Source organism: Tympanuchus pallidicinctus, unplaced genomic scaffold (genome assembly GCF_026119805.1).
Source record: "Tympanuchus pallidicinctus isolate F22 unplaced genomic scaffold, pur_lepc_1.0 scaffold1, whole genome shotgun sequence".
In the NCBI taxonomy this organism is placed as follows: domain Eukaryota; kingdom Metazoa; phylum Chordata; class Aves; order Galliformes; family Phasianidae; genus Tympanuchus; species Tympanuchus pallidicinctus.
The window spans coordinates 7072437-7088846 of NW_026294618.1; the positions used below are offsets into that span (position 1 = coordinate 7072437).

The 16410-nt window shown below is 40.9% G+C and overlaps 1 protein-coding gene across 6 annotated transcripts in view; it reads right to left on the bottom strand.

Annotated features, from left to right (window-relative positions):
- The window catches only part of KLHL29 (kelch like family member 29), a 398705-nt gene that overhangs the window by 46633 nt on the left and 335662 nt on the right, over positions 1-16410 (bottom strand). For all 6 annotated transcript variants that reach the window (XM_052688213.1, XM_052688195.1, XM_052688205.1 and 3 more), the window contains 2 exons: positions 7986-8185; positions 1582-1841 (listed from right to left, as the gene is read on the bottom strand). In XM_052688213.1, the coding sequence (XP_052544173.1) occupies positions 1582-1841; positions 7986-8185 (460 nt within the window). The remainder of the gene's footprint in view (positions 1-1581; positions 1842-7985; positions 8186-16410) is intronic.

Below are 16410 nucleotides of genomic sequence, written 5' to 3' on the forward strand. Positions count from 1 at the left end.
TAGAATCAACCAGGAACAACAGCCATCTGAAGAAACGAGCTTAGTGGTAGGATTGGACATGAAAATAGCTATCTGCATGGTATCTTTAGCATTAATTTATTCAAGACCCTCGTCTCTGGATAAATACAAATTAAAAATTAAAAGCCCTTGTAAAGTAATGCATGAAACCAAAGCACCGCAGAGAAATTTGGAGAAGCAAATAAAACTGCCAGCATCAGCTGCAAAGGCTTTGCAGAAGGTGAAAAGAAAAGAAGGAAACTTGGAATTTAAATACAAAAACAACACAGAAAACCAACCCAACCACAACATGAAAGCAAGAGAGGAGGAGATGGCGGTGGTGGAGAAACCACCACTTAAAAAATAAATTCATAACATCACCGCAGCAGGGCGCAGGAGGAAATATTTTAACCATCAGTTTGGAAAACACAACCCAGACCACCTGATGAGTGACACCTTCTGTTTGCACCAGGCAAACTGTCTCCTGCTGCAGGGTTCTCGTGCTCCAGCCCCTGGGAATAATCCTTAAGTTTGCATTAGTTTCGGAGCTCAGAGCTGCATGGAGCTGACTGCTGTCATCAAATGTTAAGCAAGCTGTGAAATACTCCATAAAACCATGTTTTTCAATGCCAGCAAGAGCCAGAAAGTGGTTCATTTCAGTAAATCAATGATATTGTGTAGAAGTTACAGGTAATAACAATATCAGGTAATACTAAAAGACACCTCTGGCATGTGCATGAGGTGGCTGCAGACTGGCAGTTCCCCAGCACAAAATCTCGCTGAGCTATGTTAGCTGTTCACACAGGACATGAAAGGTGGAGAAAAGCCCTTGCCAAGGTCAGTCAGCATCTCTGTCCTTCAGAAAGAGAGATCTGGGGTTCAGGCCACAACCCAAGACTGACTCTCAAGACCTTCAAGTTGGAGGCTTTTAATTATCACTATGGTAATCCTCTGGTCCCAAGGATAACCACAACCATCAAACAGTCACTGATTTTAGCATTAATCTGGAGACAGTGCTGGGTGAAGTAACATGCTTAGTTTCTTGAGTAGAGGGCAGACGTGTTTCTTGAGTAGAGGGCAGACGGCACAGCAGAGATGGTTGAGCAAGGGCTAACTAATAAATATATAACACTCAGGGGGTTATCTATGTAGCCGACAGAAATTCAGAATCACTTGTTGTGTGCTGAAGCTACACGCATTCAAGATGTGCCATCAAAAGAAATACTGATTTTCTGATAGATTTTTATTTCCCACTGTTGCTAAAATGCATCCTCTTCATAAAGTAACATCTTCCACAACTCTAATCCTTCCTGATTTATCTACGACCAAGCTTGCAGCCAGCAGCTTGAAGCCCTAGCTTTGTACAATGCATGTCACAAATGAGATTTTGACTCTAAATGATCAGATATGGGGATCAGATTGTGAAATTACTTAGATTTTGTGCATAGCCTGCATTCCCTTTCTCTTTCTTTATCTGAATTGCCCATCCTATCTCCCTCTCATCCTCACATTCACGGTGATAGTTTCTATTTTAGAAGCATTTACGGGAATGGAGCGGAGTGAGGCTGCTGAGATTATTTTTACCTGAGCTCTGATTGCAGCGTCCTTCTTAATCCACTTTATCACTGTTTCATACACCAGCTCCTCTGCTTTGGTGTTCAGGCTGTCATTGGACATATAGGAAATGAAGTCGTCTTTTGAGATATTAAGGATCTCCTCTTGGTTTGCCACCTCTGGGAAAATCTGCAGGGCGTATGCTTTGGCCATGTTGTATAGTTCAGTGCACTGCATGGCTTCAGCCATGGCTAATATTCCTAAGCAGTTGCTAGCAGTCAGCTGTTTCTCTAAAAGGAACAAATAAAAGGCAAGTGAGAATTATTAAAAGCAAGATTCACATTTTTTCACTGAGCTCATGAAAAAATAAATGCCACGGACAGAACTCCAACGCTAATTAATTTCAGGGAGTTAATTAGAAGCAGCACCCTGTATTACTTCAGGACTGGGGCTTAATGTAGAAAATCAAAGTCTGTCTAACAACTGAACTGGGGACTGGGAGAGAAACATGCTTTCTGTGTTTGCTTTTTGTGCAAACCTTCATACACACTGGGAAAACCCACTGACATAATACTGTCTCGGGCTTCCCAAAGGACAGGAATCCAGCCAAGAGAGTCCTGCTATTCGTACCGCTTACAATGTTGCTTTAAGAAACAGCAATGATGTAAACGGCAGTGCAGACACTTAAGAATAAATGCAAACAGCACTGAGGACATTTCTGAGGATGCTGCAGTCGCTTTATGATAATTTTTGCCCTGTTCAGCTACTAAGCTACTTCAAATAAAAAAATATATATATCAAAAAATCCCCCCTCCCCTCCTTTTTTTCAAAGGAACTTTGCTGCTGCTGAATGTGATGACATCCCTTATGCAAAACACAGATTACACCAACGCCTTCTGTTAAATGTTGTGTAGTGAGTTTCAAAGAAAATCGTGCACAGAGGAGACAGCATTATCTCCTACCCGGAAAACAGAACTAACAGCACAGTGTGTAGCTTTGTGTTAAAGTGTGCTACACCACACATTTGACTGTACTTTTTTTCCCTTTCAGGAAAAACCCACCAACTTCAGAAATTCATAAGAGGAACTCGATTTTTTTCTCAGATTCTATTAACCAAGCCACTACTGGTATGTTCTTTAAGATGTAAGACAGAAAAAAAAAAAAAAAAAAAAGAGGGGGAGACAGACTTCAATAGAATCATAGAATCATAGATTGGCCTGGGTTGAAAAGGACCACAGTGCTCATCCAGTTCCAACCCCCTGCTGCCTGCAGGTCGCCAACCAGCAGCCCAGGCTGCCCACAGCCACATCCAGCCTGGCCTTGAATGCCTGCAGGGATGGGGCATCCACAGCCTCCTTGGGCAACCTGTTCCAGTGCCTCACCACCCAATAGACCACATCAGGACTGGTGGCAGACTTCCGTGCTGCTACAAAAAAAAAGTGCATCCCATTTGGGCAGTGTCATAGCTCAGTGCGTTATTTCAGAGCACTGGAGAGGAATGTCAGGTAGCCTCAAACCTCTTCAAGCACAACTCCCATCGCATTGCCTCCACTGAAAATGCTCAGTGATTTGTCCCTACACTCAGATTCTGCCCTCACCAGATGTAAAACCTGCATGCTATCGGTACATGGCTTTTATTAAAATGGGATTACAACCCTTTTTTTTTTTAGCTTAAAGACACCCCCTTCTGTGTGTGGGCTGTTGGTTTTTTCTTCAATAAAATAAATTTTTTTAAAAAATTATTTTCTTCTGCATCTCTAACTATCTTGAAAGAAGGCTATCTCATTTTGCATCATTTGATTGTGCTGACTGCAAGAAGCCCATTTCCTGAAGCACACCAGAACAGTGGCACTGCTTTCTGTCAGAAGATTTTGTCACTCAAAGCCTGCCCAGAGACAGGCTGCAAACTGACAGCTGAAGCACAAAGCTCCCAAAAATTCTGATTTTCCAATTAAAAGAACCAAAAATCTCTTCAAAGGCTTTTGGTTCTGTCCGTTGGCAGCAGCTTTGTGTATACATATGGCTATGGGTAAAATAATCACCTAACAGAGCCTCTCATCATTGCTTGGCAAACCTCCAAGTCAAAGACAAATCTGGCACTGCCCCACCTCATCCTCATAAGGTTTATAATCAAGGAAATAATCAGGTTTGACTCATTGTGCGTTTACTAGCATACAGTGGAAAAGACCTGCAAGAATGAATCTTTCCCTTGAAGGGCCTAGCTTAGCCTCTGTCAGGACAGATTCCCATATCTTCCCCAGCTGAGCCTGAGGTATGGGGCAGAAAAAGCAGAGCTCACAGCTGATTTCTTCTCATCTGGATAAGTTTCTCTAATTCCTGTATTGTTGTGCTGATGCAGCCCTGGTACATGGGGTGTCCAAGCAGCTCCACGTATTGCTGCAGAGATTCACAGCTTCTTCCCTGAAACTGCTTGATGGTAGACCCCAAGAGGCAATTTATCTGATAATATTTTGGATCTCCACTTCAGGATGAGCAGAATCATGCCCTACTAGTGCCTGCTACTCTTATCTGACTCTAAAGGAAGATTAAATGACTGCTTACCTACAAACTTCCATTACATAATACAGCCAATCCCAAGCAATCCCAGGGATGCACTCAATCAAAAGACAGCTACGGACCAGTTCTGCCCCATCTGCTGCTGAGCCATTTTCCTTTGCATGCTGACATGGTTACAACGATCGCTGTTTTTGTCACAGTGACACTTGACTTGGAACAACACGTTTTTGTGGAATTTCACCTTGAGTTCGTTCAGAACACGACTACTGACACAGCATTCAAGGATGGTTTGTAACAGAAATGGCTTTATGGGCTTTAAGGATATCTGATGTAATCTAGAAGGTTCTCACCAGTTGGAGTCAGTGTTGGATATCATATTTGTCTCCATGTAATACTGCAGGTCAGCAACCAGTATTCCTCACTTGTGTTACGTGCAATTTTGGAATCATGTACTAAGTCAGCATGAGAAAAACAACCAGCAGACTGCTAAGATTGCACTTCTTGGATGGCAATGAAAGGAACAGCAGAGATAAAGTCCTCTAGAGTAGAGTCAGAAGAATTACTGAGTGAGACTGCAGTAATATCAGCATGGAAAATCAGTGATTGGCACAAGATCCCTATGTGTGCATTTAGTATTTCACTTAGAGATGGTTTCTAGATGATGATTTCGATATCTTCAAATAGCACAAAACCTGCACTTCTCAGCATACACTGTGGTCATTCTGATAGGGATCTTATTTCTTTCTCAGTTGCCTATGTCACAAACACAAGCAAGACAGGGAAGATTTACGGATGCATTCACTGTCCGAAGACTTCAGTTCTACAGTGAGAGTGTTCCTTTTATCTCCTATCTCTAGAAAAGCTTGATGCTTTAGTTTCTCCAGCACTGGCCAATGTGGTTCTCCATCTGGCTGAAAATTTTCCACCATGGATAAACAAAAATTACCTACAACACTTTCTTGAATTCATAAGAACTATAAAAGCCTATTCTACCATTGGGTGCTTGAGTACATTTACGGAGGTCACTGGTCCTTCATTAGGCTTTTCTCATTGCTCCCACACATTTACTTTCTAAACTTTGTGCTTTTCTTCCAGGGCACTGAAGTCAGAGCTCCTGCTCTTTTCTCCGTGAATCTAACAGGTTTCACCAATTTCTTTAGACTTGAAGGAAGTGAATTTGTAAAATTTCAGCAACAGGTAGAAATGCAAGCTCACAGTCTGTTCACTCCTGCAATGGGAGTCTCTGCATCCCAGCCCAAACTTGGTACTGATGGACCTCCTGAAATTCCCACTGAATCCTCCTGATTCGAGCCATGACTGTAATGGCAGCATCATTTCGTTGCAAAAGAAATATGAGAAAAAGAAAAGAAAAATCTCTCAAGTCTTAAGACATATGGATTGAGGAAATACCTATGATGTCCTGGCCAGTTTGCAAACATTTGCCCAGCTATCATATGGCAACTGCATGAACTTGTCAACATTGCTGCATCAGCTGAGAAACTGTTGTCACTTTGCATGGTCTAGACAAAAGCAGGGGAGACAGCATGTGTGAAGGAGAGAACATGGCTATAATTAGCCTAGTGAAGTTGGTTAATAAATCTCTGGTTGAAATGGAACAGTCTTCTGAGCACATTTGCAACAGGTTTCTACCAGAAAGTGAGAACAGATTCAAGGTGCCTCCGCCCAGAGCAACACTGCTGGAGATGCTTGAGCTGCCTAGACGTCATCCAAGAAGGATCCTTCTGGAGCCTCACCACTTAAAAAAGATGATACAAATTTCACCTGGGATGTTGTTATGCTGTGCACAACAGGCCAATTAATTTTTTCTTTTATTTTATTTCCACTTATCCTTCCACTTCTCTCACTGTTTAGACATGGTTATGTATGGGAGAGGATCACTTTGTAATGATGAATCTGCCAGAAACCCTAGAAAAAAACCCACCCTATTTTTACAATATTTCTGCTTTGCTGGGAGGAAGTAGAAGTGGCTGGGATGAAAAGCCATAGAGAAAGCAAAATGCTTTTCTTTAATTTTTTTTTTTTACATGGCAAATGCTATACTATCTCTGCAGAGCAATTCAGCCACAGCTATAAACAAAAATAAGCAATTACACTCCATGAATTCTCCAAATGAGAATACAAAATTCCAGCGACTCCCCATATATCACTGAACTTATAACCAACTCTACTATTTCACACCATAACATGGTTCACTGAATTCAAATATTAAATATCGGAAAGGAGAAATCTCACATTGATTTAGTGAAATAAATGCATTTTGGTTTTGTGGTGGAAGCTTTAGAGACTGTGCAACTTAAACACATCTCTTCTTCCTAGAAAGGCCGTAAGGTCTAATAATGAAAAGTGGTGAAGAGGAGCTGGGGGAAAGCAATGCTACAACCAGAGCCCTCACTCAAACTGCACAACCAACACAACGGAATTGCAAAGTACATTTTTCATTTCGCCATTATCCACACATTTGGGAACGGATGTATAAATGTAACATTAAAAAAAGTGGGAAGAAGAAGGGAATACAATAGCACAGATTTTTTACTGAACGCCTGCAGTGGTGCCAGCCTGGTCACACCACTAATCTTGTCAGCAGGCCAGATTAGCAGTAAGAATTAACACCATAGACAACAGGACTCGTCTGAGGACTGTTTTTAAAAAATGACTGACATTTTCTTAACTTCCATCTTTCACATGCTGCAATTTGAAATGTGTATTTTTAGCGAAAATTGACTAGGAAGAACCTATAGGTCATGTGGGCTGAAGATAAATTTGGAGTTCAAATAGAATGACATCTCCCATAGCAAGCCAAGGGTTGAGGGAGTGCAGAAATCAGACATCAAAAAACATATATATTGGAATGTGGATATGGGAAGTAAGCAATGTAAGATCAAGATCACATTTTTTGTGTGTTAAAAAGTTTGTGTTAATCAATAATTTATAAATGATTACTGTCTTGTTAAGTGAAATTATAGCCCTGTTATTAAGGGAGTGGCATGTGATACAGGAATTTGGACCAACGTGATTTTCAGTTGAGTTCCACCTCTGGTTCCTGTTCTGCCATGACAGAAATGGGGTTGGCTGGTTCCAGTATGGACCAGTAAAGCTCACTAAACTGATCTGGTAACACTGGATGGTTTTGAAACGGTCTGTACTGGAAGATACAGGAAATGCAAGAGCAGGATGACATGGTGCTGTGGATTAGAATAGGCTTCACATGGGACCATTGGGAATGGACAGGGGGACTGGCATGAGATTACTCTGTACACTTTCACTGGGACAAACACTCCCCATGCACATAGGGCACACTAGTTACCAGAGTAACTTATTTGTAAGGATATGCATGCATCAGACCTCTCCATACAAAAAAGCAAATCCTGCAACCATTCAACCTGCAGCAGTTCAATCAGACCTTGTTTATGAGAACACCAGAAAGATTTTCTCACAGGTGCAGGGAAATTGCAGATCCTGACTCCTCCCTGGGAATTCCCCTCCAACTTCAACATCGTTTGGCAGGTGCAATACCCAATATTTGCTGTCACAAACAACTTGTGTATTATAGTCAGGTCTCCATACAGATATCAATATCTGTGAAACAAGATGTCACCGTGGCACCGATCATAAAACAAGATTCAATAGAAGAGTCTATCCAAGTTGTGAAAGCTATTGTCACTCATACAACAGGCTAGACTTCACTGGATTATCTTCTGTAAGCCACTTTGTTGGCATTCAATCCCCAACCTAAATAAATCACGGTTGGTTTTGTTTGGTTTGGTTTTTTAATTTTTTTTGTTTTGTTTTTAAATTACATTTAACTCTCCTAATTATTATGAGTTAAAAGGAAGTCTTACAAACCTTAAAGTGAAGTAAATCTTAAAACCTAAAAAACTAGATGAAATGATTCTTACCTAGAAATGAAACGCAGACTTTACAGAAAGTGTGAAACTGGAACTTGCTGGCAGCTTCCAGGAGAGTTTTTGCATTGGCTGAATCTATGATCAAAGAACCTGTATAAACAAACTCCAGGAGTAATTCCAGGACATCCGCAGTGAGGTTGGACATGGCCAATTCCAGCTTCTCCCCACTTCTGCTACTGTCTCTTGGTGACCTGGTAACAGCAGACAATGAAATTACGAACATTACGCCATCCCCATTTTGTTGGCATTTAGATTAGTGAGGGCTAGAAAATTGCTCTGCACCTCATTATATTTCCCCCTTTTTTTTTTTTTTTTTTTTTTTTTTGTTTTTGGTTTTTTTTGTTTATGGAACCACGGAATATGAATTTTAAAATAACTGAACTTAAAACTTTAACTGGATCTGAAAGAGAAGAGTCTTAAAGCAAGTCTTACAAAAAATCTGTTTATTGCTACTCTGCATTTTCATGCAAAAACAGTTGCAAAAGAAAAGGAAAGGAAAGGAAAGAAAGAAAAACGAATGAGCCAACATTAATGAAAATGAGGAACAGGATTAGCTTTCAAAGGGAAACAATACATTTTAACATCTCGGTTAACATCTCATCTTCTGTGCATAATATAACTGTTAAGGAAGAAAGCCTCTCCAATTTCAAGAGAAAAGGTCATCTAGTTTTTCAGGAATCCAGTACTGAAATAATTTTAAATGTCATGTCCATTTAAAGATACATTTAAAGACCTTTTCATCAGAAATAACAATAATAAATATTAATTTCTACTTAGCTTGAACTTCTGCGTACGTTATATTGAAGTGCATATATGATAGATACGATAGGCATTAACAGATAGTCATATAAATCTACATGCTTATTCTAAAAATCTATTGTTCCCTTTAGGCACTAAAAAAAGGAAGCCCTTCATGGCAATTGCTTTGAAAACTGAATACAAGACAAGATAGACAGACAAAATGGTTAGAGCAAAGTGGGGGAAGGGGGGAAAACAACAACCAGCTCTGCCACAGGAAGCCAGCAGCCATCCTCTAGGAGTTTCATGACTGTGGCCTATGGTTTTTCCTGCATGAAGTGCTGAACAATTTGGGAAATCAAAGTATCTCCTGCATTTGAAGTGTGGATTAGTGCTTGTGAAATTATTGGACAAAAAGAAAATTATACTGAATTAAAGTAAGGGCCCAGTTCTTAATGCATGGTGGCTGATGTGTCTGCAACACTAAAGACAGGTTACACCTGAAAGACAAAAGTGATAATAAATTTTGTCACATCAAGGAGGGGAGGGGAAATCTGTTGGAGTAAGAAAATAAATTCTTTTAATGGTTAGGACCATCCAGCACCTTCTCAAAGAAACATGAACTTCTCCTAGTCACTGGACAGTCAACGTCTGCTCGCTCCAATTCTGCTAGAGTACTTGCAAAAGCCATTGCACAAACAACACAAAACCAGCATACAATTCTGCACGACTTACACGGACTGGCCAAAGCATCACTATTCACAGGCAATGCCAGCTTGAAGCATAAGCAAGTGCACTACCAACCTCCTGGATTCACAAAGCTGCCTAGAAAGGTGACGGTCAGACCTCAGCTACTATATAGACCAAAAGTAAGTAGCATACTAGCTTCAGTTGTATTCCCTCATACAAAAATTATGAATCTGCCACCCCCAACTCCCCACTCCATCCAATATATAGTTTTGGAAAATGCTTAAAACGTTCAGTGGGTGCACTGTGACTGATCTTCCATGACTAGGACTGTTCGAGTCAAGCACACTGCTGTGGTTCATGCAATTCTTTACAGGATCAGAGCTTTAAAGATTTTTTTTTCTACTGACAGAACGTATATGGTGTCCATTATCACAATGGGACAGCAGCTAGCAGTACTTAATTCTGTATGCATCTCTAAGGTAATGAACAGCAGTTACTCCCACACACAAATGAAGAGACAAAGAAAAGAAAATTACTTGCCTATGACCACAGAGAAAGTTAGAGGCAAAGCAAAGAAGTAAATGCCATTTTTAAAATTCTAAATCATGAGTTGGTTAGATCCTACTCCACACAAGATGGTTAAGAATGCCCTAAGAACTGACCATGTTACCTGCGGCATCCTTACAGGCAGAGATGTGAGTGCTACCCTGAGTCCTTATGCTTTATCACACCACAGTATTCTTTCTGAACTGTTGCATATGAATTCAATTTTGCACTCATGGCAGAAAACCTCAGGTGTTAAAACAGAAGAGTCACCGTTTCCTGGATCCTCAAGAGGATGTCACAAAGTATTATTTTTTCCTTTGCACGCTCAGACAGCAATAACATTTGCTGTATCTGATTTATCTCCAGTTGTGCACACATCCGCCGCTGCACCCTGGGCTATCAGGATGCCTCCTGGTACCAATGTAATTCTTGCTGAATTGCTTCCAGAAGTGCTTAGTACCTGACAGTGAGTTCACATTCAGGTGGGCTCGTTAATAAGGACATCGCTTAAAATTTAAGTGAGACTTGGAGGGATCCAGCAAGCGACAGAATCAGGCACTTGGCACTGTGGGAAGCCCCTCTGTAAGCAATTATTTATTTAATGCCACTAATTGCACCGTGCTGGCAATGGCTGTGTGAAGGACTATGTTTGACCCTGTGACAGCTGCCCAGGGAGCTGTGAGTTCTCTCCCAGAGCAGAGTTGAGGAGGAAAAGACGATGTGACACCCATGCTAGCATAGGCACGTACCGATGTGAGCAACAACTGCAAGCTGCTATTTTTCAGAATAATTAAGTAATAATCTCTTTTACTTTGTAATATACCAAGCAATAAACCGCTGCTGCTGCAATTGATTAAACGCCAAAGAAAAGCTAAGGTGTTTAATCAATCACGAGAGCCACTTACGGCAAATATAATACAAAGCTACAGAGATTATTGATATTGCACAATGAGTCAGAAATGGGGAAGAAAATTATCCCTATTCCTTCCTCAATGATGGCTGGCATGTGCTGTCCGAGCAGAGAGCACACCAGTGCATGGCCCTGCTGGACCAAGTGAGAATCTGCTGGGAGCTGGTTGGGCACAGCGGCACAGGATGGCGAATGGGGTGGGAGTGGATTGAAGCAAGTTTTGATGGATCCAAAAGGGGAGAGTTTTTGAAGGAACAGAAGAAAATAGTGTGTGGAAACAGGCTGATGTGACTGATGTGGGAAATAGGTTCCAGAAATTTATCTTCTTAAACAATTTCAGTGAAGCAGGTTGTGGAATCCCTTTCCGAGCCTGCCTAGAGCTTGTGAAGCTTGCTGTATTCCTGGTTTTCATTTGTATTAGAACATCGTAAAATCATTAATGTTTGGAAAGACCATTAAGATCATCTAGTCCAACCATCAACCCATCCATATCAGTATGCTTTCAACAGTTACACTTTATATATCTGAGATTTATCCTTAGTTACCGTGGAGGAACTGCAGTGAATGACTAAAGCTGCATTACAAGAACAGAATTTAGCCTTGTAATAACAAACACAGTTGATTGAGGAAAACATGTATGAAAGTAGTGATCCAAATATCTGATCTTGTCTCACATCAGGAGTTTTGTCAGTAGTATCAGTAGCAGCAAACAATTAGAAATGTCCCTCTTAGAAATGCCAGCCCTGAGAACATCATTGACTTCCTGCCCTACCTAAGAGTTGTGAAAAGCTATAGCTTTACTTGGTTCCTGCCCCCCAAGCAAAAACAGTGGGCATTTTGGGGGTGAACAGCCCATCTGCTCAGTGCTTCCATCTCACTTGAAGTCAGGCAATGTACACTTATCGTCCACGGACATCACAGAACGTGGCACAAGCTGCTATTTGCCCTGCGAACTCTGAAGTTTAAATAGAATGATGTCATTTTATTGGCCTTGTAATCATTGCTCATATTATAAAGGTCACACATTTCATGCTGTGGCAGAAAATCAATAACTCTCCCAACAGCCTCTGGGGGAAAAAGTTGTGCTTCTGAAGAATAATATATAATAAACAATTTTAGTCCTATCTTTATCACTGCTGTAATCTTTGAGAACGGCGACAGTAAAAATCTGGCAAAGGCTGATATATAAACTCATTAAAATTAGGAAGTGATTTAGAACAGGACTTTTAAAAGATTAATCTTGGGCTAAACAGCAAAGAGGTTTGTTTAGGTCTACATTTAAACAAGCCACAAGAGCTCCTTAACAGCTTAATTTTATGGTAGCTGTTGGGGAATTCTTTCAGATTTACAAATCATGTATTTCCCCAGCAAGGTGACAGACTTGAGCAATGTGCAAGCAGAACTGAACCAACAGATAAGCAGGAAGCACATATATACTCTCAGTGGATAAGAGGGGGGTTACAGAAAAATATTTTGTATTGTCTGGAATAATTAGGCCTGGCAAAATAAAGCCAAGGCTTTGAACACACTCTGGCTATCTATCCTTCAATTTAATTGCTTAAACTAAAGATGAAAGAGTCACAGGCTGCTTTTTAAAGCAGAAGGTGGCTCAAATTCTTTCAAATAACAATAAAACCGATGTCCCTTTCTGTTAACTAACGTATACAAAAGAGCTACAGTGTCTAAATACTGATAGCAACATCAACAAAAAACAACCTTAAAACCTCACCTGCAAGACTACAGTGTATCTGACCAAAAGTATGAGTAGAGAACTTCACATTTTTGATATTTGTTTGTCCTTCAAAGTCATTTCCATACATGTAATACAGAAAGACAAGAATCAGTGCTGGTGTTCTCAAGCTAAATAGGGATGCAAGTGAGTTTTTCTGCAGGTTGAGTTATAAATACATGTGTACGTATGCCTTCTCACTGCAGTATTTGTATCAACACATTCACTTTGTGTAGCTTCTGCGTGATTTGGTTCAAAACATTTAATAGTGAGATGCTTGGAGTTGCAAAGCTGAATTTAGAGCCTGGCTAAAGCAGCTGTGCAAGTGAAACATTGCGACAAATGGATGCGTTTGTCAACTTACGGTCAATGCTATCACCTCCGATTTGAGCTTCCCTCATGGGTTGGACATGCTGCCTTCAGCCAGATCCCAACATGACTGACTAACCATTTGGCTGCAGCCTCACTCCATTTTAGACGAAAAGCAAAGAGCTACCTTTCCCTGGTGCAGATGCCAGCCAACTCTCTGTTTACAAGCTACAGTCACAACGTCAAAACAAATTCTGGATGTTCAAAATGGAGCCATCTGCACAGGATAAACATGAAAAATGTGAAACGTTTTATGTAAATGTAAGTTACTGACTAGGAACAGTTGGTTCAACTTCCTCCCAGACTGGCTCACTGGGAACAGGAGGCCTGACACAGTTTGTGACACCTATTTACATCGGAAGCCATATGACTCGCTGTGCTGTGGGCTCAAAGGTATGATGCACATGGTGCTGACATAAATGATTATCTTGTAAAATAAAGGCACTCTCAGAATTACCACTGCTGAAACTAAGAGCAGGTGGCACATGGGACTTGGTGCCTTTTGCTTTCTCCCTACCCACAGCCCATCAGCTTGCAGGGAGCTGCCACCATTACCTGCTGCTTCCTGCAGGAAAGCATAGAATCATAGAATGGTTTGGGTTGGAAGGGACCTTTAAGATTATCTACTTCCAACCCCCTGCTGAAGGCAGGGACGCCTCCCTCTAGCCCAGGTTGCTCACAGCCCCATCCAGCCTGGCCTCCAGTGCTTCCAGGGAGGGGGCACCCACAGCCTCGCTGGGCAACCTGTTCCCAAATCAGACTAGCTCTGGAGTTCCAATTGAAAAAACAATGGCATCTCTGACTATAATTATCATCACAGAATGGTTTAGATTGGAAGGGACCTTAAAGATCATCTAGTTCCAATCTCCAATTCTATTGTTTAGGATCTCATACAGCCCAGGAATCACAATAACCTCCACAAAAAGCACAAGGTTTAGCTCATAGCGCTCTACAGGATGGCCAGCATGCAAGCAGGAGCTCCAGCTCCATCCCAGTATATGCTTCTAAAGCACATATTTGGGGCTGATCTCTCCCTCCATGGAGCAAAGCAGTGTCCTGGCCTGGCAGCTGCCTGTGCGCTCCCAAAATCTGCCCCATCAGCATGACACCCTGATCTTGTTAGCTTCTTTTCATAACTGGCAACATCAACGCTTACCCTACATTAATTCTTTCTTCATTCCACTGGAGCAAAATATTTGTTACCAAGATAGGGGGAAAAGAAATCAAATTAAATTGTTTTGTTCCCTCTTCAGTGTTTTGGTCTACAGAAAACAGGAAATCCAAGATTTTTATGTAAGATGAAACATACAAATGAAGGGAAGCTTCACCTTTTTATCTCGGTCAAATTATTTTGATTACTGAAAAAGGACTCCAGACTGGGACAGGCAGCTTCTCACGAGGCTTAAGAGTCTGTTAGCTATGTGCTCATTAAAAACTCCTGTTCAAGTCTATACAATTTAAACTGAGTATCTTGTTTACTGTGGAACACAACCCTTATAGCATTGAAATTCCAGGCAAAGAGAGTGCTGTGTTGCTGCATCTTAACTGTCCACTACTTGACTTTTCATCGTCAGAGTTATTAAATGGTTCAAAACTCACATATCTATTTATCTTGGGAGATAAAACAAGAAATTTAGTTATATTCTACCCAACCTTCAACTACGAACAGAACCGACAAGCCACTCTACATGGAAAGTAGTATTTCATACTAAGGAGCTTGATTTATCCTAATTACGGGCTCATGAAATATAAAAGCAGCATTGCACAAACAGACCCACATGCGTTCCCACAACACACACCCCAAGATGCATGTGCACACAGTGCACAGAGGTTATTTACTGTGCTGTTCAAGTTTATGCAGCTGCAAGGTAATCCATCACGTAAATGATGACAGGAAGGGACATTTATAGAGCAACATCATTGCAATATGTATGTCATAAGGCACTGAATGTTCTATTAAACAGGATTTTTAAAAAATAAATTACACCCCAGCATTGCTTCTCCCTTGGAATTATTTTATCAGCTCAGAATGTATTAACTTGCAAATCTCTGCCTTCGTTATACTACCTTGTAGAGAAATACTATCTTTGAGCCTCAGCCTCTATCCATCTGTCTCATGAGAGAAGAAAACATATACTGTAATGGCGCTATTGTACGATTATGATAAAGAACTAGTAAAATCACAAGATTAAATAAATTACACTGTTTAAACACAGGCTTGCCAATTTGTCACGAAAATTTACCTGACCGACAAATCAATTTGCTCACTTTTTACTGTGATGTTGATACAAATAATGCTCCTCGTTCCAGGCAAACAAAATTTGGCAAGACTGGTTTAACTTATTAGGGTCAAATGCTGTCTGCTTGCACCTGCTCTATGACGGAAATGAGGAAAATCAATGGCTGTGAGCTGGGGCACACAGCAGCCTTCCGCTAATTCACCATCCCACAAATGATCATTACAAACCAAGTCGAGCAATGGGATTATCAGCAAATGCTTTTGTTCACAAACAACGCGGCCAGAATAAAACAAAACTAACAAAAGAGCCACGTCTCATCTAGACCCTTAATGCTATTCAAAGAGGGAACGCAGCCTAATTGCCGGGTAAAGCCTGATTCTAAAGTAGAGGGATCAGTGGCAGGCTACAGTGTTGGGATCACAGTCTGAGGCAGAAATCTGCCTCCCTGCTGAGATTTAAGAAAGAAGATGACAAGTTTCAAGACGCTGGCTTAAGCAAGTGAATGAACAAGCAAACAGCAAGTGCCCCTGGAAGAATAGCATTCCATGACCCAGACTTCTGCTAGGGACTGAGAATGCACCGACTCTTGTAAGATGGAGAAGGGAAAAGCCAGGCCAATCCATTGCCAGCGCGGCCCTAACCTGCTTGAAAGTACTTCTGGCTGCCTAATTCAGCAAACGTGTGCCAAAATGGTCCGAGCTACTGTTTCTGAAAGGTAAATAAAAGATGCAAACAGGTTTTTGTAGTTTACATGGGAAGATTTAAAACAAAATGACAGAATGAAGATCTATTCTCATCTAGCTTAAAGCTCACCCCCTCAACCAACCCAAATCTGATTTGTTTTAATGATATTTATTACATCATCGAAAAACAGCTTAGCAGAGAGCTGGCATTATGCAGCTAATAAATCTGTTTCTTAGGAATGTGGTGAAATTTATACAAGTAATTATCTAGGTAAGTCTATCCAAGGCTTTCTCATCATTGCAATGTCTAGAGGGAGAACAATAATAAAATAATGATAACCACAGTATTATTATTTATTACTACTATAACAATTATGGTAGTGCCCAAAGATCCCAATCACCATTTCAGTAATTAGAACTCATTTTGTCATGCACCAGTTCTTTGTCACTCAGCTACAGGCTGTTCCTGTGGTGTACTTGTAGAAGCAGTCTATGCTTGGGGCGTCAATAA